The sequence below is a fragment of the Anser anser genome (genome assembly GCF_964211835.1).
Source record: "Anser anser genome assembly, chromosome: 1".
NCBI classification, from domain to species: domain Eukaryota; kingdom Metazoa; phylum Chordata; class Aves; order Anseriformes; family Anatidae; genus Anser; species Anser anser.
In genome coordinates this window covers 55,089,667-55,114,983 of record NC_139720.1, presented here as the reverse complement: position 1 = coordinate 55,114,983, position 25,317 = coordinate 55,089,667, and the positions used below count along the sequence as shown (strand labels likewise).

The 25,317-nt window shown below is 51.1% G+C and overlaps 1 protein-coding gene and 1 long non-coding RNA gene across 2 annotated transcripts; one reads left to right on the top strand and one right to left on the bottom strand.

Annotated features, from left to right (window-relative positions):
• On the top strand, positions 1–17,678 carry MGAT3 (beta-1,4-mannosyl-glycoprotein 4-beta-N-acetylglucosaminyltransferase). Its single transcript, XM_083832103.1, has 2 exons — positions 1–1,188; positions 12,127–17,678. Exon 2 carries the CDS (start codon positions 12,128–12,130, stop codon positions 13,631–13,633), a length of 1,506 nt encoding a protein of 501 aa, XP_083688229.1. The 5' UTR covers positions 1–1,188; position 12,127; the 3' UTR covers positions 13,634–17,678.
• On the bottom strand, positions 14,611–25,258 carry LOC310897962. The gene is made up of 2 exons (XR_014582860.1): positions 23,570–25,258; positions 14,611–22,956 (listed from the first exon to the last, which is right to left on the bottom strand). It is a non-coding gene; the product is annotated as an uncharacterized lncRNA (long non-coding RNA).
• Between the last annotated feature and the right edge of the window lie 59 nt (positions 25,259–25,317).

Here is a 25,317-nt window from a genome sequence, read left to right as displayed (position 1 = left end):
GCTCGGTTAACATTTCCTGTTTCCCCAGCTAAGGGAGTGCCCGGGCCAGTGTCTAAATAGGCTTTTTGCAAAAAATCCTCCGTGACTGTGGTGTCTGAGCAAACTGAGCTCTGCCAGAAGTCTCTAAAGCAAAACCTGCATGCAGTGGGAGAGGTGGATGTGACCGTCCGGGGTAGGGGAGAGGCAGTGGGGGCAGCTCCTCTTGCTGAGGATCATCTTGGTGCATTGCCTTTTATGACAAGGTTTCCCTCCAAGAGCCTCGAAGCAACTTGTTAAGCTTCTCTTAATTAAGCAAGCCCGTTAGTTGGAGGTAGAAAAGTGTCGCTCCCGTTTCCCACCCAGGGAAACTGAGGCAAGGAGCAAGGCTGGGACATGTCCAGAGCAGCACAGGCAGGGGCTGAGCACGAGAGCCATGACCGAAGCGTGGCACTTCTTGTCCTTGCTTTGCTGCCGGCCATCTCAGAAATCCTAAAGGATACCCACAGGCTGGTTGCGGGTCCTGAGGGGTTATTGATAGCTTGTAGTCACTGCTTGCACCCTGCCGTCCTCATCACAGCTATCGCCTCCTTGATCTGCTCCCTAATCTATAATCCCAGCACCCTGTCATTTTTCCTTGGTGTGCAAATCCTTGCAGATTGGGCCAGGGTCAGCGAGCATAATCAGACTTTGTCATCCCTGTAAGGATTTGGGGTCATATTTGTCTTGGGGTGTTGCCTTGTGTGTGTTTTGCATGCTACCAAAGCCTCAGCAAGCGGGTTTGAAGCACGTTGGGAGACCTAATGCAAATGAAACCCACTGCATAACGTCTTCGGCAACTGTGAAACCTGTGATCTAAGCGCAGGTATCTGCCGTGCTGACTTTATCTGCGTTAGGATCCCCTGTTTCGACATTCAGATACTGGAACCGCACAGAAAGCAAGCGAGACAGCGTGGCAAACAGGCAGGAAGGGGAGCCTCTCTCCTAGATGCTGAGCCCTTTAAGAGAGAAGGGGAAGGTAAGCCGGAGCCCTGAGATTTTAAGCGGGTTGTGCTGAGGCTGAAGAGAGGGCTATGGCAGGGCTTTCGGTTCCTGCTCTGCCAGAAGGAACGCTTCTAGCTGGGCGCCAGGGAAAAGGAGGAGGACAGAGGCCCGTGCAGACCGAGCATGTTGGGCACGGACACATCTCGGAGCCTGCGGGAGCTGGAAGAGGTAGGGGCTTTGGAAGGGCTCGCCCGCGGTGGGGCTGGAGGTGGATGGTGCTGTGTACCAGGGGGTCCTGAGCTCACTGAGCTGGCTGCACGGGGTAAATCAGGAGAGCGGCACCCCAGAGTGATCAGCACGCAGTTATCAGTGACCACACTGCCAAGGGGAAACCTCGTTGGCCCCGATTTTTGAGGGAGGCAGCATCTCTCTCGGGCAAAAAGAGCGGGGCAGAAAAGCGGGGAGGGGATTCCGCCTTTCGGCTCAGCCTTCCCCACGTGTTATTTGCGCTAGCAAAACTGTTTCCTCTTTGCTGCCTCCAGAGCATGTTCAGTTCCCTTTTCACCTGCCACGGCAGCCCCCCTCTCCTCTCTGCCTTGCTGTGCCAACGCTGCACGGGCAAGTGGCACCGCGCAGCCTGCCCTGGAGGGGACACGAGCTGCTGCTTTTCCCCCGGGGCCATGCGAGGTCTCTGGAGAAGAGGTGGCTCAAAGGAATTGCTGTTTCCCAGTCGGCCCGGTGTCCCCAAATACCTCCCGTCGTGCTGTTTGGTGCAGGCCTGACCATAAGCGAGCGGCCGTCGTGTTCTGGTAGATGTGCTGTTGGCACGGAGCCTCCGTGGCCTTGAAATCCCTGCGTAGCAGCAACTTTTGGAGCAAGGGTTGACCACACCTGCGTTCAGCCTGGCCGGGGGGGACGATGGGATTGCTTTTGCATAATTTAGTAGTCTCTTGAATTATTTATAGTGCAGTTGTGCTCTGGAACAGAGTCTTCTTGCTTCCCGTGAGCGCTGGGGGGGGGAGGGAAGGGGAGTTTGTCAGGCATCCAGGTTCGCTCACTTCGTGATGAGGAAGTGCTGTGGGTTTCCTTTCTGCCCATGTTTGTCTGCCTTTGTGCAGCTGAACCGCCTCGTAGATGTTTCTGTTGAAAACAACAAAAAAAAATAAAAATGCAGTTTTGGTTTCTGCACCGTTCAGGTGTGTTGTTCTGCTGAGCATCTCTGTGGCTTGGGCTTCCTGAGTTCAGAGTGCTGTCTTTGCAGCAAAGAGATGATGTCAAGCTGGAGACAGTGAATCTAGTCCTTGGATTTGGTCCCTGACTCAATTACAGGGCTGTGCAATGGATCTAGGGCAGGGATCATCAGCATTGCTCTCCGAAATATTCAGAGGCTTGAGAGCTTTTAGTTTTTGAAGGCCCATGTTGTCCTGCCAAAGTGTTTTTTTTTTAGCTTTGGCATGACACGGCACATCGGATTTTACAAGAGAACATCAGGACCTGTGGACTTGAAAGACAAGGTGATCGAGCAGCAACCTGTACAAACTGCACAGCTGAAATTCCCATTGTTTCTCAGTTATTAAACCCTAAACAGCAACCAGCTGAAGGCAGAGGGGGATTGGGGTGGCTTTTTTTTTTTTTACAGGCTCTTGCAGCGGAGAAGCATCACGAAGATGAATTGCTGCATGTACTGCATGCACTTCATCCCCTTTGGCCCTCTGCCTTGTGGTGGCAGGTTGCTGTGCCATGCAGGTGGGATAATCCTGCTCCTGCTTAGGTGGTCCTGGTGACTGGAACATGGCTGCGGTCTGCTCTGCATTGCACGTCCTTCCTCTTCACCGCTGACTCTGATGGGGGGGGTTTATACACTAGCTCTTAGTGCCTTCCTCTTCTCCTTCATTTCTGGCGTGGCTGGGCAGCTGATTTGTCAGAAACAGAGTTCAAGATAAATGTTTATGTTATTGAGGACCTGAAAGGGGAGGGAAAGGGAAGGGAACTTGGCCTGTAATCAAGAGGTGGTGGCAGTAAACCGCACTGTCTGTCCTTCTGTTGAACAGAAATGCTTGGCTTCCCTGTTTTCATCCTCATGCTGTTGGTTTGTGGCTTCTACATTTGGGAGAGGCTGGACATATAATCACCAGAGGTCCCTCAGCCAAGCTGTGCTCTCCCACCTGACCGTGGCCTGGTTCTCAGCCTGAAACGAACCCCTTTCTTTCATTACACGGCTTTACCTCCTGTCGGGGAAGCTGGCAGCTGGCTAAATGCAAAAATTCCTCCTCGTCTTTCCCCGAGAAGTAAGGCAGTGTTAGGGAAGAGTTGGAAGAGAAGTGGTATCGTGGTCTGTGCGATGCCCAGGATGACCTGCTCTCAGTCCTGGGCGCTCAGCTTGATCTGGAGATCAGGGTAGTGCTTTGCCTAGTGAAAGGGGATGTTTGCACAGAAGAAGTAAACATATTGTTGAGACCCAGGCCTGCTGCAATGCCTGTAAACAAGATCCAGCCATCTGTGGGAGGCAGAAGAGAGATTTATGTGACCCCGAGTTAAGTGCATTAGGAGGCTTTTGATTTCATTCTGGGAAACTGCCCCTTTTCGTGGTGCCATATGCCTGTTACCGACACAGAGCCGCTACCGAAGATTTGATTTGTGTGGGTTTAATCCGAGGGGCTGCGATGCTGCAATCAGGAGGATTACATAAGCAGGGGGTTGTGGCTGCATGCCGGAGCCCGAGGTGCTCTGCAGAGCCCCGTGCCCTTTGCCCGCTCCAGAGGTGGGTGTCCGGGTTGGTTTGCTTCTGCCTTGGGGGAAGGCGTTGAAGAGCTCCCTGCCTATCAGCGCCTTCCTTCCGAAAATAATAACCAAGTGAAGCGGCAGCGGGAGATCCAGGCGGCACTGTGTCGAGGTCTTGCCTAAGTCTTGAAAGAGGAAATGAAGAACAAAGGCAGAAGAGACAAATAAATAAGGGTCTGTTCTTGGTCCAAGAAATATTCCCATGGGTTGGTGTAACGTCCTCGGGAAGATGCAGTGCTCCCAGGGCTGGGGTTGGTTTTTGTGAAATAAAACGAAAGGGGAAAAGGGGGGGATCAGGGGTGGGAAGGAGAGAGAGACACCTTAGGGAAACCTCTCAGCATGGAGCCAGGTTTCTCCGGCTGTTCCCGGTGAAGAGGGGTTAATGCTTTTTGCATGGGGTTGGCTGGTCACCAGGCATTCAGAGAAGAGGGGGACCCGGGGGCTGCCAAGCAGGACCCCTGTGGCCTGAAAGAAGGGGAGGAGGGGAAGGAGGAGTCTGGGAATGCTCTTCCAAACAGTAATAGATGGGCTACTGTGGGAAAATGAGAGCACTGCCAAACCCCAAGTGGTTGGTGATGGATGGGGGAGGAAAGAGGGCGGGGATGGAGGGCCAGCTCTTCGCTGTGGCCGCCAGGATCTCGCTGCTGCTCCATGGCCTCTCTTTATTTATTGTCTTTCTGGGGTTTAATTATTCCCCTCCTCAACCGAACTTGGAGAGCTTTTATCCCGGGGATGCACAAACAACTGCCACCCATTTCAAAATAGCTGGAGGCAACGTGGTTTCTGTCTGGGTCTGTGTGCTCTGCCCATCACTGTGGCGTCAAGTGCTTCTTGCTTAATTCCTTCTTTAGTTGCCTCTCTCCAGCCTGCAGGAGATCAAAATCGACCTCCTCTGGTCTGCTCAACCTGCACCTCCCAGATCCTCGGGCTGTCACCAGGTCCCCAGGAGCTCTCCTGCTTTTCTTTGCTCACTTGCATGATCTGGTGCACGTCTGCTGTGTGCCCTCATCCTCAGCTCCGAGTTTAATCTTGGCTGCTCATTTTGGTGCTGTTCTCAGGATTCTTGACTTGTATCCCGCTTGCTTGACATATGCGGACTGCCTGCCAGGGTCTGCTTTGAAAGCAGTTGTCTGCTGCTTCTTCCAGATCCCTCCTTGAGATGTTCTTCTTCCCTGATGCTGCCAGGAGAAGTTATCAAGCTCACGGCAGTTGAATGGGAGCCTCAATGGAGACTTGGTTAGATGAACCATGCTTAAAAAATGCCCTGGCTCTCTAAGTATCCGAGGATGTAACTATATGATATGACAATTTTTGTGAGAGAAGCGAACCTCTGAAATCATTTAGGAAGTTTCTGCTGGTCAACTGCTTGTTCCCATCCCCAAGCACTTCTTGAAATTTATTTTTAACTTAGATTGGCTGCTGATTTGGGCTTACAATGCAAACTTAGATATGATTGTATTGACAACTGAGTGGTGGTGAGTGAGGGGAGAGAACCTATGAAACCACAGCCTGTGTTTCCACACGCATCACTTGGTCTCTGAAAGCATGATTTTCCTTTATCCTCTGGCGAAATGCTTGTGTCCTGCCCCGCTCTGCAAGACACCGAAACTAGCTGGGAGTTCTTGCATACTTCTTTGATTATCCCGTGGACTGTCTGAGGACATAAGCTGCAGTTGCGTAGTCTCATTCCAGTTTCCTTTTGGATTCCTTGTCTCATGATGGAGCATTCCTTCCTTCTAAGACACAAGTCAAAAAGCAACAGAACCAGCAAGCTCCGTTTTGCGTTGCTATAATCACTGCACACTTGAAGCAGCAGTACTGCGTTTGGCTGGGTTTCCCATCTTTGGAGGGTTTGTGTGTATGTTACAGAGTGCAGTGAGCAACCCGTCAGATTACCCTCTGATGTCCTGAGACCCAGTCTTGGGACCAAGAGGTGATGGAATCTCCAGAGCCATCGCAGCGCTCTTCAGGGAACTGGGTATTTTGAGGAGGCAGTAAGCACGGCTGAGGAAGAGTCCTTCCAGGATATCAGGTGTAAGTGAAGGAGAAAAGAGGATGGAAGTGCTGTTTTTCCTTCAGTGGATAGAGTCCTTAGCACAGTGGTGCTAAGAAATTCAAATTGTGGCTTCTGAGAGCATCTGAAGGATCGGAGTGTACTGAGGCATCCCTAGAACCATGGGAATTCCTGTGGTGGGACTGGCCTTGGATGGGGGGAGAAGATTAGTTACAAGGGAGCCTGGTACAGCTGAAGGACACTAAGAAGAATATTTGTTAGATTCCAGTGGAGTTAGAAATCCAGATTGAAGTTTCCTTTAGTATGCAGTACTATACCCTTGTGATGTCCAAGTACTTGGATAAAATTAAATTGTGTCTCATAGGCCCTTCTTGGATTTCAGTAGAGTTTTCTAGTCTTCTCTGAGCAGATCTTCTTTTAAACCGGGGGCTGGAGAATTATATAATTATGCTGCTATTAGTATTATGGTAGTTAAAGTAAGAACAATCTGTTCAAGTGAAGGGATTTATAATGGACTCTGGAGGTTTTCAGATGTTGGTTTATTCTGGTGACTTCTGGAAGATCAGTCTTGAGACAGAACACTGTCAACAAAGATCACTTCATCTCCAGGTCCCATGTGCTCTATACTGAAGGTTAAGAGCTGCATCATCACAGAGCATGTACCTGTCTTGCTGTGGTTGGGGATGTGGCATCTAAAATAACAAAGGCTTAGTCCACTGAAGAGCAGGCCAAGACACTTTTTGAGAACAGTCAAAACAGTGAAAGCTCCTGGAAGGTGTGGAATCCAAAGGTATTGTTCCTTTACAAGGTGAAGAGGTGGGCAGCCATGGTACTTAAAAAAAAAAAAAAAAAGACAAAGTTGAGGCATCTGCACTGCATCCATCTTAGTTTCAGTATATAGCGGATCATAGCTTCTGGTGTGGAGCACTTTGGTTTCCTACAAAAGTGCATAGGAAAGGAGACACCTTTTTTTTTTCCTTTTTGACCACAGATGATGCTGGTCAGCTGAGGCATTGCTAGGCCTTGGACACAAACCTGATGCTTGGAGTTGACATGATGTATGCCATGTGTCCCCCTTCAGTGGGAAGGGGAAGGCAATGCTTTGGTTTCTCGGTTGTGCTCTGGCCAGCCTCAGCATGGCCTTGTGTAGATTCACCCTTTAGTTGTTTTTTTTCTTCATCCAGCTTTCTTCCTGGCTTGATGACACCCATTGGTGAGCGAATGGCAGCTCTGGAAGTCATCTAGATGCTATGGCCACACCTGGTTGAGAGCAGTCACCTTATGTCTCCCCTTCTCTCCTTGTTGAAAGGGAGAGAAGATGCTTAAGACAGAGCCTGGTTCTCCCTTCGCCTGACCTTACTTGAAGGGTAATTGTACTGGATGTCTTGCTCCAGCTGATTGTGCTGGCAGTGAGTCAGTGGCACCTTGTGGTCGATTGCCTCAAAGCTGCAAAGGAAATGCATAGCATGAAGTATTGCTGTTTTGCATTGGTGCTGCGGGCAGTAACTCATAATGAAGGTGGTGGAAAAAGAATGCGTTCCCTTCCTGAAGCTTCCTGAAATTTGGTTGGAAGTCGATATGGACCTGCCTGTGTTCAAACCACCTTTGTACCGTGACCCTCCCAGAGCTTCCTGCTAACATCCTCATAGCTTGCAATCTCTGAACATCCTTCACGTGAGAGAAATGCTGAGCACTACCTATGTTCTGGTACATCCTGCTTCTCTCCACTTTCCCTGCTGTTCAGCTTTGTAGGATAACTCTCTTCTTATCCTTAAGCAAAATAAAGTTCTGCTGTCCTTGAGCTAATTACATTTAATTTGTAAACAAATAGTAGTTTAAATATTTTTTTCTTACTTCTGTGGGTGTTTGCAGATCAGAAGTAATTAGAGATTTTGGTGTGTTTTGAGATGCTGTGACCTTGATGTATGATGTGATTCCTGTGCCCCATGAATGGAACGTAGAGCTATCACTAAAGAAGTGAAGGATCTGTTCATGTTTGTCTATAGCTAGAGGAGAGAGACGGTTTGGCCCTCAGTGTGGGATGGAGGATGGAGGTCATGCTGGATTTTATTCTGCAGTGTGGAAGTGATTCTAATTTGAACCATTGCATTGTGTTGAGGTGTCTGAGTGATGGGTGATACTGAATGGGTCTTAAGGGATAACTCCAGGCAGAGGAGATGGACATTTCTGTACGGGGGGGTGGACGACACCAAAAGCTTCTGCTGTGACTTGTCCTCATAAGCAGCTTTTTTCCCTGTCACTACAGGAGAGGTCCTGAGAGTTTTGAGTCCTGTGCCCTAGCATGCCAGAGGCTGGGGTATTGTGCATCCAGTGGCCTCTTGCATGGCCTCTTGCCAGTGTCCTCCAGAAGAGAAGATTAGGGTGGGTGACTTGCCACCTCTTAGCTGCGCATATTATCTCATCTCATCACGTATATCTCTTCTGCTCCTTGAAGTCAGGATATGATTTCAGGATGGTATAAATTAACAGGTCACTTGATATAATGGCAAAGTAAAACTGTAACAGGTGCTGGGGAATAACTCGTGCACTACTTCTAGCTATCTTCTTTGAAAGCCATTCCCCTGCATGGTAGACACACATCTTCTTCAAGCAAGGAAATATCAAGGGTGGTCCTTTACAAAAAGAAGCTTTCGGCTTCTCTTGCTGATGCTGAACATTGCTGAAGTTGTTTATAATTGTATGTTCCCTAAAGAGCTTTGTCTTAAAGGAGCTAACTGTCCACACTCCTCCTGACTTTTTCTTCTGCTTGAACATAAAACCAACGGGGGGGGGGGGGGGGGGAAGCTTTAAATCTGACAGCAACTTGATCTCTCTCCCTGAGATCAACTTTACTCTTTTTCTCTCCTCATTCAAAATTGTCATAAGGGAAATCTCTTCTTGCTGTTTTCTGTGTTCCTGGTAACTGATGGCTGCTTTGTGACAGAGCAGCTGGGGTTTCTTATGACAAGCTGAGATGTCTCCCTGACTGGTACCTCCTTTCTCATTTCAGCCACATATAAATGTTCTGGATGGGGAAGGTGGGTAATAACGTTTTCCTCCCCTGCTGGCCTTTGTCTCCAATTAGCCACCACTCAAAGACACATCTTTTGCTGCAGTGCTAATCAGAGGATATGGGAAGGGATACGTGACTGATTTTTAGCATCTCAGCCCACCCAAGGGTGGATGAGCGCTCTCTCCACTCCCTGTCAGAGGAATCCCTGGCATGTGAGAATGGAGTGGGTCCTAGGGAAAAGGTTTTGAAGAGGACACAGCTGCTTTGCTTCCCTCCTTTTAGGAGGGGGATAGGAAGCGGGTTCATGTTCCCACTCCCTAACAAAGGCAACTGAGCAGTGCAAATTACCTCCTGGGAAATGTCGGCAGCAAAACAGCAGAGGGTACTGCAGGGCCAGCTTGTTTTGGCAGAGCTGCAGGGGAGGGCTGTGCGCACCAGCCCGGCTCTCCCAGACGCAGACTGCAATAGCAGGGAGACAACGCAGCCGTGCACGGGCTGAGTTTTGCTGGTGGGTGAAGAGCTGCAGAGCCGTGTGCTGAGCCTGACAGATAGTGATGTATGCAAATGTCAAGTGAGGAAAACATGCTTTACTTCCTAAAACCGTGCATCCTGCTATGTTGACATGGCACACCGGATCCCAGAAAGCGAAGCAGTTTGTTAAATGCCAGGAGTTAGAACCTCTGTCTGGGATTTCCTGTGGCATGCGGAGCGTCACAGCCATCTGGGAAGAAGATGGAGACCTGCCGTGTTCGATTCCTTCTGCACTCGTCCTCTGTGCTGGTCCAGCCCAGAGGATGCTGGTTGCCGTGCATTTGTGTGTCCCATAGGAACTGGAGTGAAGCCAGCACTACCTGGCAGCCACTGGGATTGCCTTAATAGAACAGGCCAGCTCTTCTTGCCTGAGCCTCAGCGACCTGATGTCTTGAGGTAATGCCTCGGAGGAAGCGCAGGACACCTCAGTTGGAGAGAACTGCACTAATGTACCAGCAAGGGATGTCTTCTCCTAGCAGCCTCTGCTCGCTTAGTCTTTTCAGCTACTTCCCCACACCTTGGGACAGCAAAACTGGTGACGTGCAAGGAAGAGGTGCTGGATACTCCTTGACTCTGAGTGATCTCGCTGCTCCAGAAAGACATTAACTGAGCCTTGAGAAGAAAAATACCGTGGGCACAATTAGATGCTCTTGGGGGGTGTCTGCAGCCTCAGTTCACCCTCATGAAGAGTGGCTGACAGTGAGCACAAGATTGTCCTTTACAGCTTTGAACGAGGGAACTCGAGGCCCTCCATGGTAGGGTCACCACAGGGATGGCTGCCCAGGAGTTGGGCTGTGGCAGGTGGGTGTGGGAGGTGAGGGTTTGCCCCAGTGGGACCCTTGAGGAGAGGCACCATTTTCTCCTCCTACCCCAGGCCTGACAAGATGGCTTCCCAGGGTGCACCAAGCCAGGATCCTGCCCTTCAGCCACCCTGTGCTGTGTCGAAATCTATCAGAAGCCTTTACGAACATTACGAAATAGCAAAGCTGTAACTCCTGCACTGGCTTCAGGCTTGCAGTCCCCCTTTTCGCACTGAAACAACCCTGTTAACATGGGAGTCCTCATGCCACTGCCTAAGCACAGGGGGCAGTGCCAGTGAATGGCCTTTTCTCACTAAAAAAGCAACTGTGAAGTATCTAGAAATGCTTGCTGCTGAGCTGAAAGGCATCAATATGGACAACCCCTCTATCAAAGTCCATGTTGGAGCCCTCGGTTGGGAGCCCAGATATGTTTTCCTTTGGGCAGTTGCCATCTGTCTAATTTATGGCTTTTCACTTCAGCATTAAATTCTCCCCAAGTTAATCAGTAAACGCGCCTTGCTGTATTTCACTCGCTCCCCTCGCGCGCAGCAGGAGCGGGCCAGGCACTTCTCCCCACCATTCCCACCCAGGACACACGTGGGCTGTGGGGAGTCCCAGAGGGGGCAAGGGGAGCGCCCTGGCTTAGGGCCGGGTGCTTGGTCTGCCTCTGGGTGCCACGCAGGGTTTATAAGTGATGGCACCGAGTGTGGCGTACACGTCGTGTGGACCTTTGGCCTGGGAAGGAGGTGCTGAGATGTACGTGTGGGCGCAGGACTGTGGTGGGGAACTGCTATAGAGGAGCATGTCATGTTGAGGAAGAACTGGTGGGTTTCTTGGGTGTGGAGGGAGCTCTGCCTGCCTCCACACGGGGAGTTTCGTGCTTTTGAGGGGAGAGGCAGCCTCTGCTTTGCATTTAGGGCATTTAGGTCACCTTGTTCCCCTGCCTGTCTTCGTCCCAGCCTTCCCTAAACAGCAGAATGCAAATGCCTTTCCTTGTTCTCTGTGGTGAAGTATTGAGTGAGGTTGTTTTTCTTCTTTTTTGTCGTTTTTCTGGATTGTAGTATTCAATCACTTTTTCTGCCTGACAGCAGCTCCACACTCCCGGCATGGGCTGGAGGAAGGGAGGTGGTATAGGGAGAGGATGAAGGTTGTATTTCTTGCTGTTCAAAGGACTGAACACCCCTGGCTTCTTGCTGGCTTGACATGGATCAATCATGATGGCAGTGTATTACCAGCAGAGACAGCGAGGTGGTTTTTTTATAGCCACCTTGATCCAGATGCAGAAAAACTCACCATCTGGTCCATAGAAAATGAGAAGCAAAGGGAGACATCTGGAGACGTAGTGGACTTGAGAAAGAGGGGAGGAGAGTAAAAGCGATAATTTTTTTTTCCCCTCTCTGTTCCCCATACGGACTCGGCTATCATTTCCTAGGAACAAGGATTTTTTAGGGTGTGTGTTGTGAGCAAACATTGGAGAGATCTGGGGAGTGTAGGTGTTTTCCTGGTCTTGGCAGCCTGGCTAATGATCTTAGTCCCTTAAGACTGCCTCTCTTATTTTGGTTGAGTTTCAACTGCATTACCCTCTACTCCCTCTCATCCCTCTTGCTCTCTGCTCTCTCTTTATCTTCCCCTGACCTTCTGGTGATTCAAGGCCTGAGAAGGCCTGTGTTTGTTTCTGTCAGTGGATGGGGAAAAATCTGCAAAGTGTGGTGAGTTCACTAGATTGTGAATTCTTGCTTTTCTGAATTTCCTGTCTCTCTAGCCCATCACCAGCACCTTTTGTGTCTTTGTGGGATTATAAGACTCTGATCTAGAAGAGGCTCAGCTTGGCATAACCCAGCCAAGGCAAGAGGCCCACTGAAGTTGGCAGAGGGTGGGGGGAGTTGTTTTGGATTCAAGTCTTGAAAGGTGCATGCTGAGTTTGTACTTGCTTTCTGGCATCCCCAACCTGTCTTCCTAGCAACGATAAATTTTTTGCACCCTGGTAATTACTGACCATGACTTTCCTTTTCGTGGCTTTTCCACAGGATGAAGATGAGACGCCATAAGCTCTTTCTGACTCTCTGCATGGCTGGTCTCTGCCTCATCTCCTTCTTGCACTTCCTGAAGGCCCTTTCCTATGTCACCTTCCCCCGGGACCTGGCTTCACTTAGCCCCAACCTTGTCTCCAGCTTCTTCTGGAACAATGCCCCTGTCACGCCGCAGGTTAGCCCTGAGCCAGGGGGTGCAGAGCTCCTCCGCACACCCCTGTACTCCCACTCGCCCTTGCTCCAGCCCCTGCCTCCCAGCAGAGCCAGCGAAGAGCTGCACAAAGCCAACTTTGTGCTGCCGGAAGACACGACAGAATATTTTGTCCGCACCAAAGCCGGTGGCGTCTGCTTTAAACCAGGCACCAAGGTGTTGGAGAAGCCACCCACGGGAGGGCGGCCGGAGGAGCGAGCGGATGGCGCGGCCTCGGGGCGGCCCGCTCGCAAGCCGCTAAGCTCCCAGACCAAGCGGCGCAAGTGGGTGGAGTGTATGTGCTTGCCAGGCTGGCACGGCCCCAGCTGTGGCGTTCCCACCGTGGTCCAGTACTCCAACCTGCCCACCAAGGACCGCCTGGTGCCGCGGGAGACCCCCCGGCGGGTCATCAACGCTATCAACATCAACCATGAGTTTGACCTGCTGGATGTCCGCTTCCACGAGCTGGGAGATGTGGTGGACGTCTTTGTGGTGTGCGAGTCGAACTTCACGGCCTACGGAGAGCCGCGGCCCCTCAAGTTCCGTGAGATGCTCCTCAATGGCTCCTACGACTACATCCGCCACAAGGTGCTCTACGTCTTCCTGGACCACTTCCCCGCCGGCGGGCGCCAGGACGGATGGATCGCTGACGATTACCTGCGCACCTTTCTCACCCGGGATGGCGTCTCTCGCCTCCGCAACCTGCGCCCGGACGATGTCTTCATCATCGATGATGCCGATGAGATCCCGGCCCGTGACGGCGTCCTCTTCCTCAAGCTCTATGATGGCTGGACGGAGCCCTTTGCCTTTCACATGCGCAAGTCGCTCTACGGCTTCTTCTGGAAGCAACCAGGCACCTTGGAGGTGGTCTCAGGCTGCACTATGGGGATGCTGCAGGCTGTCTACGCTACTGACGGCATCCGTCTGCGGCGCCGCGAATACTACACCATGCCTGGCTTTCGGCAGTATGAGAACAGTACAGGACACATCCTGGTGCAGTGGTCGCTGGGCAGCCCCCTCCACTTTGCTGGCTGGCACTGCTCCTGGTGTTTCACCCCAGAGGGGATCTACTTCAAACTGGTGTCAGCCCAGAATGGGGACTTCCCCCGCTGGGGTGACTATGAGGATAAACGAGACCTCAATTATATCCGGGAGCTGATCCGGACTGGTGGGTGGTTTGATGGTACTACGCAGGAGTATCCCCCTGCTGACCCCAAGGAACATATGTATGCTCCCAAGTATCTGCTCAAGAACTACCAGCGATTCCACTACTTGTTGGAGAACCCATACCGAAAAGCAGAGGGGGCTGGGTGAGACCACTGGGACTCGTGGGAAATTAGAACTTTTACAACAAAGGGAAAGAGTCGGGTGTTTTTGTCTTTTTTTTTGATTCCAGGTGGGGCGTGCCATTTCTCCATGGTCTGCTCTCCCTTCCTCCCTTCTCCCTGGGGTAATGCCTGGGGACACAAATTCCTTGGTCAGCTGAAGGGAGGCCTGGGCAGGAGGAGGGAGAGGTGCAGGACCTACCCTGACAGTAGCATAAAGACTTCCCTGCATCTCCTGGACCCTTCCTGCTGGCTGGGGAGAATCTCTGCATCCAGCTGGTGGGTTTTCCTCCAGGGGAGGCTAGGAAGGTCTGCTGGGGAGAGAGGGCAGCTGTTCCCATCCATCCTCGTTTGCTGTGGATCGGAGCAAGCACAGATGTGAGTTTGGGCTATTCAGTGAGCGTGTGAGTCAGCAGGCACAAACTGATGTGAGTGGTCACGTGTGTAGATGTGTGTCACAGGCATTTTTTTGGATGAGTGAATGTGCAAAAGCATCTCAATATGCATTTATTTTTTTATATACCTCTATATTCAAAGTACTTGGGGGAAGGTAAAAACCTTTGCTTCCAAGGTGTTCTCCCCAGTACACAGCCTCCTCCCACAAACTTAATGTGTCTGTCCTGGGCTGTGTCTTGGCCTGATGCTTTACCAGTCCTGGAGCAAGCAGATGGGAAGCAGAGGAGAAAGCTGACCTGTTTTTTTTTTTTTTTTTTTTAAACTCCTTTTTCACCCCTGCCCACTCAACACTGCACTGGCTTGGCCCACAGGAGCTGAAGCATCTTCCTTGCTGTATGTGCTTCTTTTGGGGCTGGGATAAGCTGCAGGGGATTAAATCAGATGGTGGGAGTGTATGTTTACAAGTGCATGGTTTCCTATGTGCATGAGTGCTAACATGCATGGTTTTGGTATGCACGTGGGTGTTTGTTACCAGTTTTGGGAGGGAAGGAGGCATAGGTTGGGCTCAGGTGTGTATGTTTTCAGGAAATGGTGAGATCCATAAGCTGTGATCTGTCTTGGCATGGATGACATTTTGGGGAATGCATAGGAGAGGTTCAGGGAGAGCATCGTCTCCGCATAGCAGAGTGTGATACGCAGAATTGTTGTGTGCCTCTTCAGCTGCCTCCGTAGCCTGTTGCAGGGCTGCTGTTTACACATGCTGGCTATCCCTCCTTGCCGTGGGGGAAAGGAGAGGAGAAGGGCAAAGCTGAGTCAACGATGGGTGTTGTGGGGAAACACAAAGCATGTCAAAGCATGGGACCCATCTGCCTGCTCTTAAGTTGTGAGGGAGCTCATGGAGAAAGGGGCCATGGGAAAACTCCCTCTGGGGCCAAAAAGCTGTTCTGGGATGATCACGTAATCCAGAGAGCATGTGCAGCCCGCACTTCCAGGCTGGGCCATTCAGACGAGAGGGGATGTAGGATGATGTTACTTGCAGCTGGTGGGCCTGTGTCCACACAGAGCTTGCCACTGAAGGGTCTGGCCTGTCGCTGTATTGGATTGATTCAGCTCATTGAGGAGGCAGATTGGCGTTTCCACCCTTACCACCCTTCCTTAGCAGATGGCTTGACTTGGTGCCCAGAGCCTGGTCTGCAGTGGGAAGAGGGTGAAAAACATGAACGTGCTCTGTTAGCCTTACAGTGGAAATAGTGGCTCATCTTCCAGGCAAAGAAGTGAGGATCGTGTGGAGGAGGAGAATGTTGTCATAAGGACGAATGACCCTGACATCAGGACAGCTGTGCTGAAGCAGGAGGGTTTCCATTGCCGTTAATTCACTCCATCAGGGCTGTATTTTCTTGTTGTCCAGTCTGTTCCGTCCCGTGTGCTTAAATCCCATCTTTGCATCTCTCTCTCCCTCCTATTCCCTTCTCTAGAGAAGGGAAAAACAAGTACAAAAATATCTTGATTCCCTAAGAAGACTGAGATTGGAACAGCAAGATGATGAGCATCTTTTTCTGATCAAACTGAGGCAGAGTTCATCTTAGTTTCTTCCCCATCTCATGTGCCGTAATGCCTCTTCAGAAGAACTGAGGGACCCTCTTTTCGTTTGCTGGGTTTTTAATATAACTGCTCTCACTTCTGGCGAGTGTCTGATCTTCTGCACCTCCCAGTCTTCTACAGCAGGAGCAGCCTCTCCCTTAGTACCAGCCCTTCCTGTGTATATGGACTTCCTTGGGGACTTTTTAATGCATTGCAAGGCACATTTTCATCTCTGGGGTAAGGCCCTTGTCTCTTAGGAGCATCAGACAAGCCCACAGCTGCAATATCTGGATCTCCTGTTCCCAAAGTACTGCCTGTTCCCCTACTTCCCCTCTCCTCCACTATTTCCTCCATCATTCCCCTTCTGGGGGAAGAGAAGGTCCTGCTGGAGCGGGGTGAGAGCAGCGCTGAGGCTCTTCTGCGTGACTCTGGCCCTGTCCACCCCCTGGACTTCTTCACTTCCTTATTCTTAGGAAATTAAATTTAAAACAGGCTTCTGTTGTGGAGGGAGGAAGGGACTTTACAGCTGAGATGCATTCTTTTTTTTTCTCTTTCTCAAGACTTGTTTAAACATTTTTTTGATTTAAGGCCAACCCAGTTAATGTTCCTGTTGTTTCTGCAAACTCTGTTTATTATCCTTAGGGAGTTAAAGTGCTTGGGATTAAAAATCCTCCGTTGCCTCCCTTGAGGGATGGGGACTAGCGAGCTGACTTTTGCACAGCGATTTCCCAAGGTGGTGGCTTGCCCTCTGCACAACTTTGCCCGGAGCATCGCTTGGGCTCTCCACGGCCGGTGTGCAGGGCAGCCACTGAGCCTGAACCAGGCACTGAAGTTTGAGAAGGGAAGGACTAAAAAATCCCGGCCTTCCTCGGAGCTGGTTGTTGTAGCCAGTAGCCAGCAAGGGATGGGCAGAAGAAACGAGGTGGTTTTGTGCCTGTGTGGTTGGTAGGAAGGACAGACACGCTCGGGTCCGGTCTCGCTGTTGCTTTCTCTGATCCCTGTGTCCTGCTGAGGTGTTTGCTGTTGTGTGGCCTGTTCTTCGCGCCTCTGTGGCGGATAAATGAAGGGGACCTCGTGGCCTCCGGGTAATGCACGAGTCAGGCTGGGGGAAGTGTTAGTGCAGAACGGGTATCGGTTCCCCCAGCGACTCTTTCTGGTGTCCTTGTGGGATGGCGGTGTCTTCTCCCCTCCCAAATGCCCCCGCGGGCTCTGTCCCTGTCCCCCTGCTCCTGCCAGCAATCTCCGTGGCTGCTACGCCTCTGCACTGTGAAGCCCCGTGTCTGGAGTCACTCCTGGTCCTGTTAGTGAACACTGGTGGTGAAGAGGGGAGGGATAGCTTGTCCTGGCTGACCTCAAGCCTTGGTGGAAAAAAAGGAGGGAAGCGAGGGGTAGAACGGGTCCTGAATCCCTCCCTTGTTGTGTTTACCCCACCCACCAAAAAAAATTTATATATATATCCCTTCTGATTTCTGAGGCATTGGACAAACTTGCTCTTTTTACGGAAAGAGAGGGGGAGCTGGAGGTAAGGGGGTTTCAGGAGGGGCTCGAATCCAGCATCAGGAAAGGAGAGCTGTTTCTGATGCAATACACTGACATTTATGGCTTTGGGGACTACAGATAATGGTTTAAAAAGGGAACTGAAATACTCTGAAACTGAGAATTCAAACCACTGTTGTTTTTTTTTCCTTCCTGTGAGGAGGATGGTGCAGTATCATCCTGGAGGTGGCCCAGCAGCACTGCCGAGGCTGGGGTCCACCTGGACCTACTGGTGGTGTTGCCACTGGGGTGGCCCCAGAACGCCCTGTTTTGGCAAAAGAACGCGTGGACTTGCCAAAAAAAAAAAAAAAAAAAGAGAAAAAAAAGAGCATCTGCAAAGCTCCTTTCCACTCTGTAATTTATAAACAGCAAGTAATAATGAACTTTTTGTAAGGATAAATCAAATGTACATTCTGAAATCATTTTCTCTGTAAATGGTTGGATTTCATTTCACCCTTAAAGGGATGCTTAAAAGGAGGACAAAATAAAAATAAAAAAAAAAAGCAAAGTATGAAAGGAAACCAAGGCGTGTATGTGTGGCAGATTTTATTTCTGATTGCATGGCAGAGGAGGGGAGATGCTGGAAAACGGAGTGAGGGAGGTTGCTCCTCCTCCTCAACTTGTGTGCCCAAATCAGACCTATTCTTCTGCACATCAGGTGAGTATGAGCACACACAGGGATGCAAGTGGGGGAGCAGAGCATCTGCCCAGTGCCTTTCCCGAGAGCTGGTGGCTGTGGGAGCCAGCATCGCTCACAAATGGTCCCTCACCGCCGTCTCCTCCCCATCGCATCTTCCAAATGAAGCTGTGGAAATCTTGGTGCCCCAACCGAAACCTACCCCCCTGCAGAAATGTTTCTCTGGTGGCTGACTTTCTGCACAGTGTGCATGACCTCCTTGTTTTAGTTTATTTTTAAACCCACCTAATGTAATTTTGGCTGTTCCCATTACTCTGTACCAAAGCCCAGTCCTGCCCTGAATCCTCCTGAGCACCTGGCCTCAGCAGTATCTTTGGCGAGGGCCGTTCACAAGCTCACGTGCAGTCTACAGCTACTTCATTTTTGTGTGTTTTTAAGTGCCTTGTGCTTCAGACTTGTTCCTGGTCCCATTTAGAAACAGCACCAATAAACATTATAGGTTAGTTTCCTTATAATCCTTAGACTGAGCCCATTCCCTTATCTTTTTCTCTTCCACAGCAGTCTGATGCTTTCAATGTCCCCCTTCTGGGAGACTTTCCATCAAAGTAGAGTTTTGCTGTCCACAAGCAATGCCTTTCTGCTGCTGCTTCTGCCCCCCTTTCTGCAGCAAAGAGCCTGAAATGAACGTGCTACTCAAAATTCACAATTAAAATTTCCTATGAAGAATTTATAGCGTTCTTACTGATTGCCTTATTTGTGCACTCTAATAGGGCACAATCTAAAAATAGACGATCCCTGAAATGTCTGTGAACTTGCAGTTTTTCAAAAGGGGAAGATAAGTCTGCAATCCTGGGCCAGTGGCGACGTAGCAAGACAGTTTAAGAAATGAGGGTTGACTTGGTCAAAGGTTCTCACTTGTATTCTTCTTGCCTCCAGTACCAAATCTCTTACTGACATTTATATTATTTTAAGAAGCGATGTAAATGACATTTCTTCGGTTTCCTACAAGGTTTTAAAAGAAGGCATTGACAGAAATCAAGACCTTTCTCTCCAGAAAGCACCGGTTTCTGCCGCGTGAGCTGGAAGAGCCTCCGTGAGCGAGGCATTAACTCTTCCATGAACCGGTCTGCGGTGGGGACCCTTGTTTTGCAGGAGCAGTGCTGACGATCGGCTGGGCGCGGGGGCACGTGGCTCCCCCACAAGCCTTGCACACCCTCCTACAGAGTCATCCCCCTGCATCCCTCTGGACACGTGGAAATGGGGTTGGGTACACGCAGCGTGCACCCTGGTTATGGATACGCAGCCTGAAGTGCTGTATCGAACCAGGAATGTGCAGCGCACGTGATGCTGAGCAAGCCCTGCGTGTTTTGCAGGATTTCAGTGTCCTGACAGATGTTGTACGGGGAGAGAGATGCACCGTGGAGGGGCTCTGATGTAGCCTGCCTGGAAATGAACTGCTCCCCAAATTCTCGCCACGTGTCAGGGATGCCCAGCGCCTACGGCGGGCACCGTGCAGAGCTGCTCGGCGGGGAGGCGTGCTGCGGCAGCCCCTCCGTCTGGCTGGCTCCCGATCGATGCCTGCAGCAGAGGTTTGCTGATCGGGGGGACAGACAAGCTGTTTCTAAACACCAGGGTGCTTAGAAACAAAATGACTTCAATATAAACTTACAGCATCATTGAAAGAGCTGGAAAGGGGATACCAATGCCTGGCTCGCTGGCTGTTTGTTTTTGTTGCTTGGATACATTTGTTCCCTGTGTAAGGGCAAAGCTTAATACGCTGTTTAACAGGGACAGTTAATTTTTAATTATTAGTCTGCTTTTTTTTTTTTTTTTTTTTTTTTTTTTTTTTTTTTCCTAACCCTCGCTGCTTTAGCAGCTGAGCTGGGTCCACAGCCGGGTCTTATCAGCCAACCTTCAGCCGGGAGCAAGTTTTGCAGGGTTTTGCTCTGTCCCTGCAAAACAGCCTCCAAGGAGCTAAACAAAACTGGGTCCCTGAAGCACGGGGCTGACACGAGGGCTGTAAGCCGCTGGCGCTGGGGAGAGGAGAGGAGAGGAGCCTGGCTGCAGGCCAGGCTGCCACGGGCTTCGCCTTTGTGGCATCTGCAGGGAGAAGCACAGCAGTGAAAGGGGAAAAGGATCAGCCCCTTCCAGCAAATGTTCGGGCCATTACTGTAAGCATCTCTGAGAGCCCCAAACACAGACGTTTACTTGGAATTGAGGAAAATTGGGAATCTTGACATTTTGAACTTTTTTTTTTTTAAAGCAAAGTGAAGAGAGAGAAATTTGTCCTTACTGTTGTTTGAAATACATTATAGTTACGTAAAAAAAACACAAATCTTTCAAGGCCATATCACTCCTCGCCCTGCCAAATGAAATAAAAAATAAAAACCCATTGTTTTACTCCTGCTTATGTTTCCTGTGCCTTATGGCTTGAACCATGAATCTCTTGGCTGAAATCCATTCCAGTAACGATTTAATTTGGGAGCCACGCTTCACCTTTCTAAAAATAAGGAAAACTGAGAAGAGCAACTAAGCTGTGACGAATAAAGATATAAAATAATATTCTGCAGGATCTCAAATTAAAGAAACTACGTTGCTCAGAGAATGCATAAAATCAAACATTACAAGCCCGCCTCGATGCAGCAAGCTCTTTCCTGGCATTTTAGCCCTATTCTACAGTCTGGACCTTTTCCAAAGAGAGAGCAACAAATCATCAGTCATATCTTTTTTTCCCCAGACACTTACTAAGAACCAGGCACACATGCAAAAATAAAGGAATGTAGAAAACATCCACCCACTTCTGTTTGACTGTCAGTGTTTTTAAAGCATTTGGCTCAAACCGTTGCCCAGAACTGGACGTCAAACTACTGCAAAACCCAAACCAGATAAATGTCCCTAAAAGGGACAGAAATAAATCTAACTAAGGACCCAGGAGTTAATGGGACAAAATGTATATTAGGTGCCTGAACTTAAAGAAAGGAGAGAAGCAGCGTGGAACAGCAGCGTTGCCTTTCTCAGGCTGTACACACATGTGGCAATCCAGGGCAGTCCAGGCTCCCCTTAGATGAGCGAAAACCCCACAGTTGTGCTGGGAGGACCTCACCAGAGCATGCATCAGGTCGAAGGGTACAGAAAGGCTGGGGTCAGTGTGTGCAACCCCGCTTGGGGGTCAATGCCAGCAGCTGCGAGGTCGCCACGGACGCTGCCAGTGCAGAAAGCCCACGAGGCTGTCAGAATAATGCAAAATTTTACAGCTTACAGCGCTCACAAGAGCAGGATCTCCGAACAGCTCCGGAAACCTGCTGCGGCACACAGCTGGTGCACGGCAAAATAATTGGGAGAGAAATCCTACTAGCCAGGGAATTAAAAAAAAAGGCACCAGCAAACCCAGCCGCGGGGAAACGCGGCTGAAGGAACACAAGTCGTGCTGAGCTTAGAACAAAGGTATGCACGGACCAATTGAAAGATACTCCAGCAGCATTTTTAACTTGTTAGGTTAAAGTCGAGCCTCCTCAGCCACCATTGGCGCAGACCCTCGGAGTGGTGGCAGCTCGGTGGCCGCCTGCGTGTCCCCCCTCGGGCTCCGGGTCTGGAGGTTGAGAACCTGAAAAGCTCCACTTCGGAAGCAGCTGGGCTGTGAACTTTTCCTGCCTTCCTCCTGGCAAAAACATACCCCCAGCGTTCCTCCCCGGAGCAGCCGGTTGCTCTGCCAAGCTGTGGCTAAGGTCTGGGTCTGGGCTGTACATCAGGAACGTCCCTTGAGAAGTGACCGCGGCGTACTGGCGGCCTCTCCTCCCTCAGCACCTGGGTTCCTTCTTGGCTGTGTTTGTTCAACATCAAAGCTGCTGGGTTCGGTGGAAAGAAGCTATCAGCGACAGCCCCAGCCATCCTCCGCTCCTGGCATACCACAGGAGCAGGAGTGAGATATTATTTCTGCTCTGTTATCAACAGGTTCCCTTTTTTTTTTTTTCCCCCCACCAAACAGCAGAAAGTCATTCAAAATGCAGAGCCGTGCAAAGCTTCCATTTAGGGCCTGATCTGGCACAAATGCTTTTATTGCGTGCAATTGCTCGAGTGAAGAACTAGGGGTACAATAAAAGAGAGAACCGTTGAACTGTTCCAAGGTCCTTTACGAGCAGATATGAAGGATATTACGCCCAAGCTCAGATGGCCTTGGCAAGTCGCTACCCACCTTCCCGCTTGTATTTAGGGATTGCTTTCTGGCTCATATAAAAGACCAGCCTTCTGTTTCCAAGTGCAGTCTTTCTGGGGAGAAAAACCCACGCTGCAGCCCCGCTCCAGGACATTATTTGCTGCTCCATGGGTGCCACTGTCACAGCGTGAGCAGCAGGACCAGTTGCAAGCATGAGAAGAGGCTCCCGGTGGGCTGGGGGGGGGGATATCTGTGCTTTACACCTAGGTAACAACACGGGTTATTGTGCCCTGTAGCCCATGCTGCCTTTGATATATCACAAGCTCACTTAGTCATCTGGGAAAACAAAGGTCATTATTGTTCTCCGGGCGTACAGCGAAGGTGTGCTCCCTCCTCTCCGCCTGCATTGCAGGGAGTAGATCTTTATTAGAGGGATGCAGGCTCGGAGGTGAGGGGCCCCCAGCCCGCCGCGGGGCACCCCACATTCCTGGCAGCTCCATGAGCGGAGGGGAAGGGCAGAAAGGGCACCCTGGGCAGACACTCTGTGGGTTTGCAGGCAGTGGGAAGACACGGGCCTGCACGTCCCGTCAGGGCAGCACAAGTCCACCCACGCAGTGGGGCTGCGGAGGGAGCAAGCGGTGGGGTCAGCAGAGGAGCCGGCCGGGTCGGGAAGCGCCGCGGGGGGATGTTGCTTCACCGTCTGCAGGCAGAGTTCAAGTTCACAACCCCGGCACCTTGTCAGCGGGCCAGCGCTCGCACGGATGAAGGGAAAGCGACGGCCGGGGGTCGCTCTGCCTCTCCTCTTTGCAAGGCCGGAGGGGCACGGTGAACGTGGCACGGGCACGGCGAGCGCACGGCAGGCCGTGGGTGCTGCTGCAGCGAGGCGCCGGCGGGCACGGCGAGCCCCGGGGTGCTGGGGAGGTCGGAGGCAGGCTGAGCAGCGCGGCCGGAGGAGTCCACAATGCACGCACGCAGCTGTTGGCGAGGAGCCCGGGAGCTGGCGAGCGGCCTGGGGAAAAAAAAAAAAAATGAACAAAACACTAAAACAGGCGCAACCAAAGGGGGCCAGGCTGGGGAGGGGTGCTTATGGAGGCCTGAAGTCCTTAGCTCCCGTGTCGGGAAGGCACGGGGAGCCCCCAAAATCAGCCTTACCCAGAGCATTTTGCACATCCCAAGCAACTCAAAGCAAGGAGATGGCACCTCGGGGGAAGGAGGTCTTACTCCCGTGTGCCACGGTCACACTTTTGCTTTCACATTTATCCTTCACAGCAAATGCAGGGGGCTCTCGAGAGGAAGCACAGCTTGAAATCTTCCCTGGGGAATCCTCCCCGTGTGCTGGCACAAGGCCTGAGCACACCCAGTCCCACGCACGGCCCCGGCATGGGTCGGGATGCCCCGGGGGAGCGTGAGGTGCGTGGGGCCCGGCGGGGTGAAGGATCGGGGAGCAGGGCTCGGACCAGCCGTGGGGCAGCACTTAAAGCATCACAAGCGCCAAAGCTCACCCCCTTGCTCACCTTCTCACAGCCCGATCCCGTTTGTAACACATACCGGGGCTGCTGCACGCAGCTGTGAATGTTTTTATCCAGACTTTGGAGTTTCAAGGACTGGATTTATCAGCGCACCTGTGCAGGGGCTACTGAGCCCTGTTGTGAGAAGCAAAGCTTTTCTGTGGATCAACAACCCAAGGAGGAGACGGGAAGCCGAGGGAAGAGTTCAAAGATCGATTTTCATTCTGGCAAAAGGTTAAGGGTAGGGAATATGGACGCTGCCTCTGAGGTCCTGGATAGCTTGGCGTACGAACGGATAATCTGGAAACAAAGATGAGCAATATGCTAAAAATCTTTAAGAGATGACTCAAAGCTATAGACTCGAGGAGATCAGAAAGGACTGTAAATAAAATGCAAATGTGGTAAACGGGCAACAACATGCATTTGCCAAGGTTTGCCTTGGTGCATGCCAAGGAAGAAAAGACCAAAAAGATTGCAACACAAAATTTATAAAGCTCCAGATTGTCTCCAGCAACTCGGGAAAGGGTCTGAATATCACACAAACCCTGGCTCTGTGAGTGGATACAGGTTAAAAAAAAAATTAATAAAATAAAATAATAATAATAAAAATATTAGCATGCAGAGAAAGAAGAAGGGGAGAATAACATTCAAAATATGATAATGCTGTTATGTAAATCAGTGGTGTGGCCTCTCTGGGAATACTGTCTGCAGTTCGAGCAAGCCTTTCTCAGAAAGGGCTGATTAGGGGCATGGCGAACTCGCTCGCAAAGAGAGATCGAAAGCGATTCGGGGTTGTTTATCTCGGGAAGGAAATGAACAAGAGGAGATTGGCACGGAGCAAGGCGGACCGGGGCTTCTGCTATTCTTCCCGTCGAATTCTATCACTGTCATATCTGGTGCCACTGGGAACTGAGCGGGGTGATGCGGCTCTCCTCTGTCACACACAGCTTGCTCTTTCTCTCCCCCTCTCCCCCAGGGGAGGCAAGGCGTTATGTAGTTACATCTCGTGTCTCGTTAGGCTGCAGGGAGAAGGTGGCTGAGGAGGAAGAATCAATCCCCAGAGTAGGTCTGGAGTGGAGAAGGCAAGGATGGGAAAGGGGGATTAGCACCCAGACGAGGGGGATTTGTGCCTGGAAAGGGGAATACGCCCCTGGAAAAGGGGGAATTGCCCCTGAAAAGGGGGGATTTGCACCCAGAAAAGGGGGGATTTGTGCCTGGAAGAGGGGGATTAGCATGCAGAAAAAGGGGTATTTGCCACTGGAACAGAGGGATTTGCACCCAGAAAAGGGGGATTAGCACCCAGAAGAGGGGGATTAGCACCCAGAAGAGGGGGATTTGTGCCTGGAGAAGGGGGATTAGCACCCAGAAAAGGGGGATTTACCCCTGAAAAAAGGGGGATTTGCCCCAGAAAAAGGGGATTTGCACCCGGAAAAGGGGAATTTGCCCCTGGAAAAGGGGGATTTGCACCCAGAAAAGGGGGATTTGTGCCTGAAAAAGGGGGATTTGCCCCGGAAAAGGGGGATTTGCAGCTAGAAAAGGGGGATTTGCCTCTGGAAAAGGGGGATTTGCACCCAGACAGTGGTCCTTGTTTGGGGACTCTCCCTCCACCTCCCCAGGAGCCTGCCAGGTGCTGCTCCCCTCCTGCTGCCCTTAGGAATTAACATTCCCAGACCACGCGCGGGTGTTTCATGACAATAAAGCCACAGAGCGCGAGTTCGATAGTTTATTCTGCAAAAAGCGCTCCCAGCCCAAACTGGGATCCCCTGACGGGGGGCGGTGGCGGTGGGCTGCGTGCGTGTGCTCCTCCCCGCCAGCAGGCGGCGCTGGCTGGGCGCGGCGTGGCCCTTCCCGCTCGCCGTCCG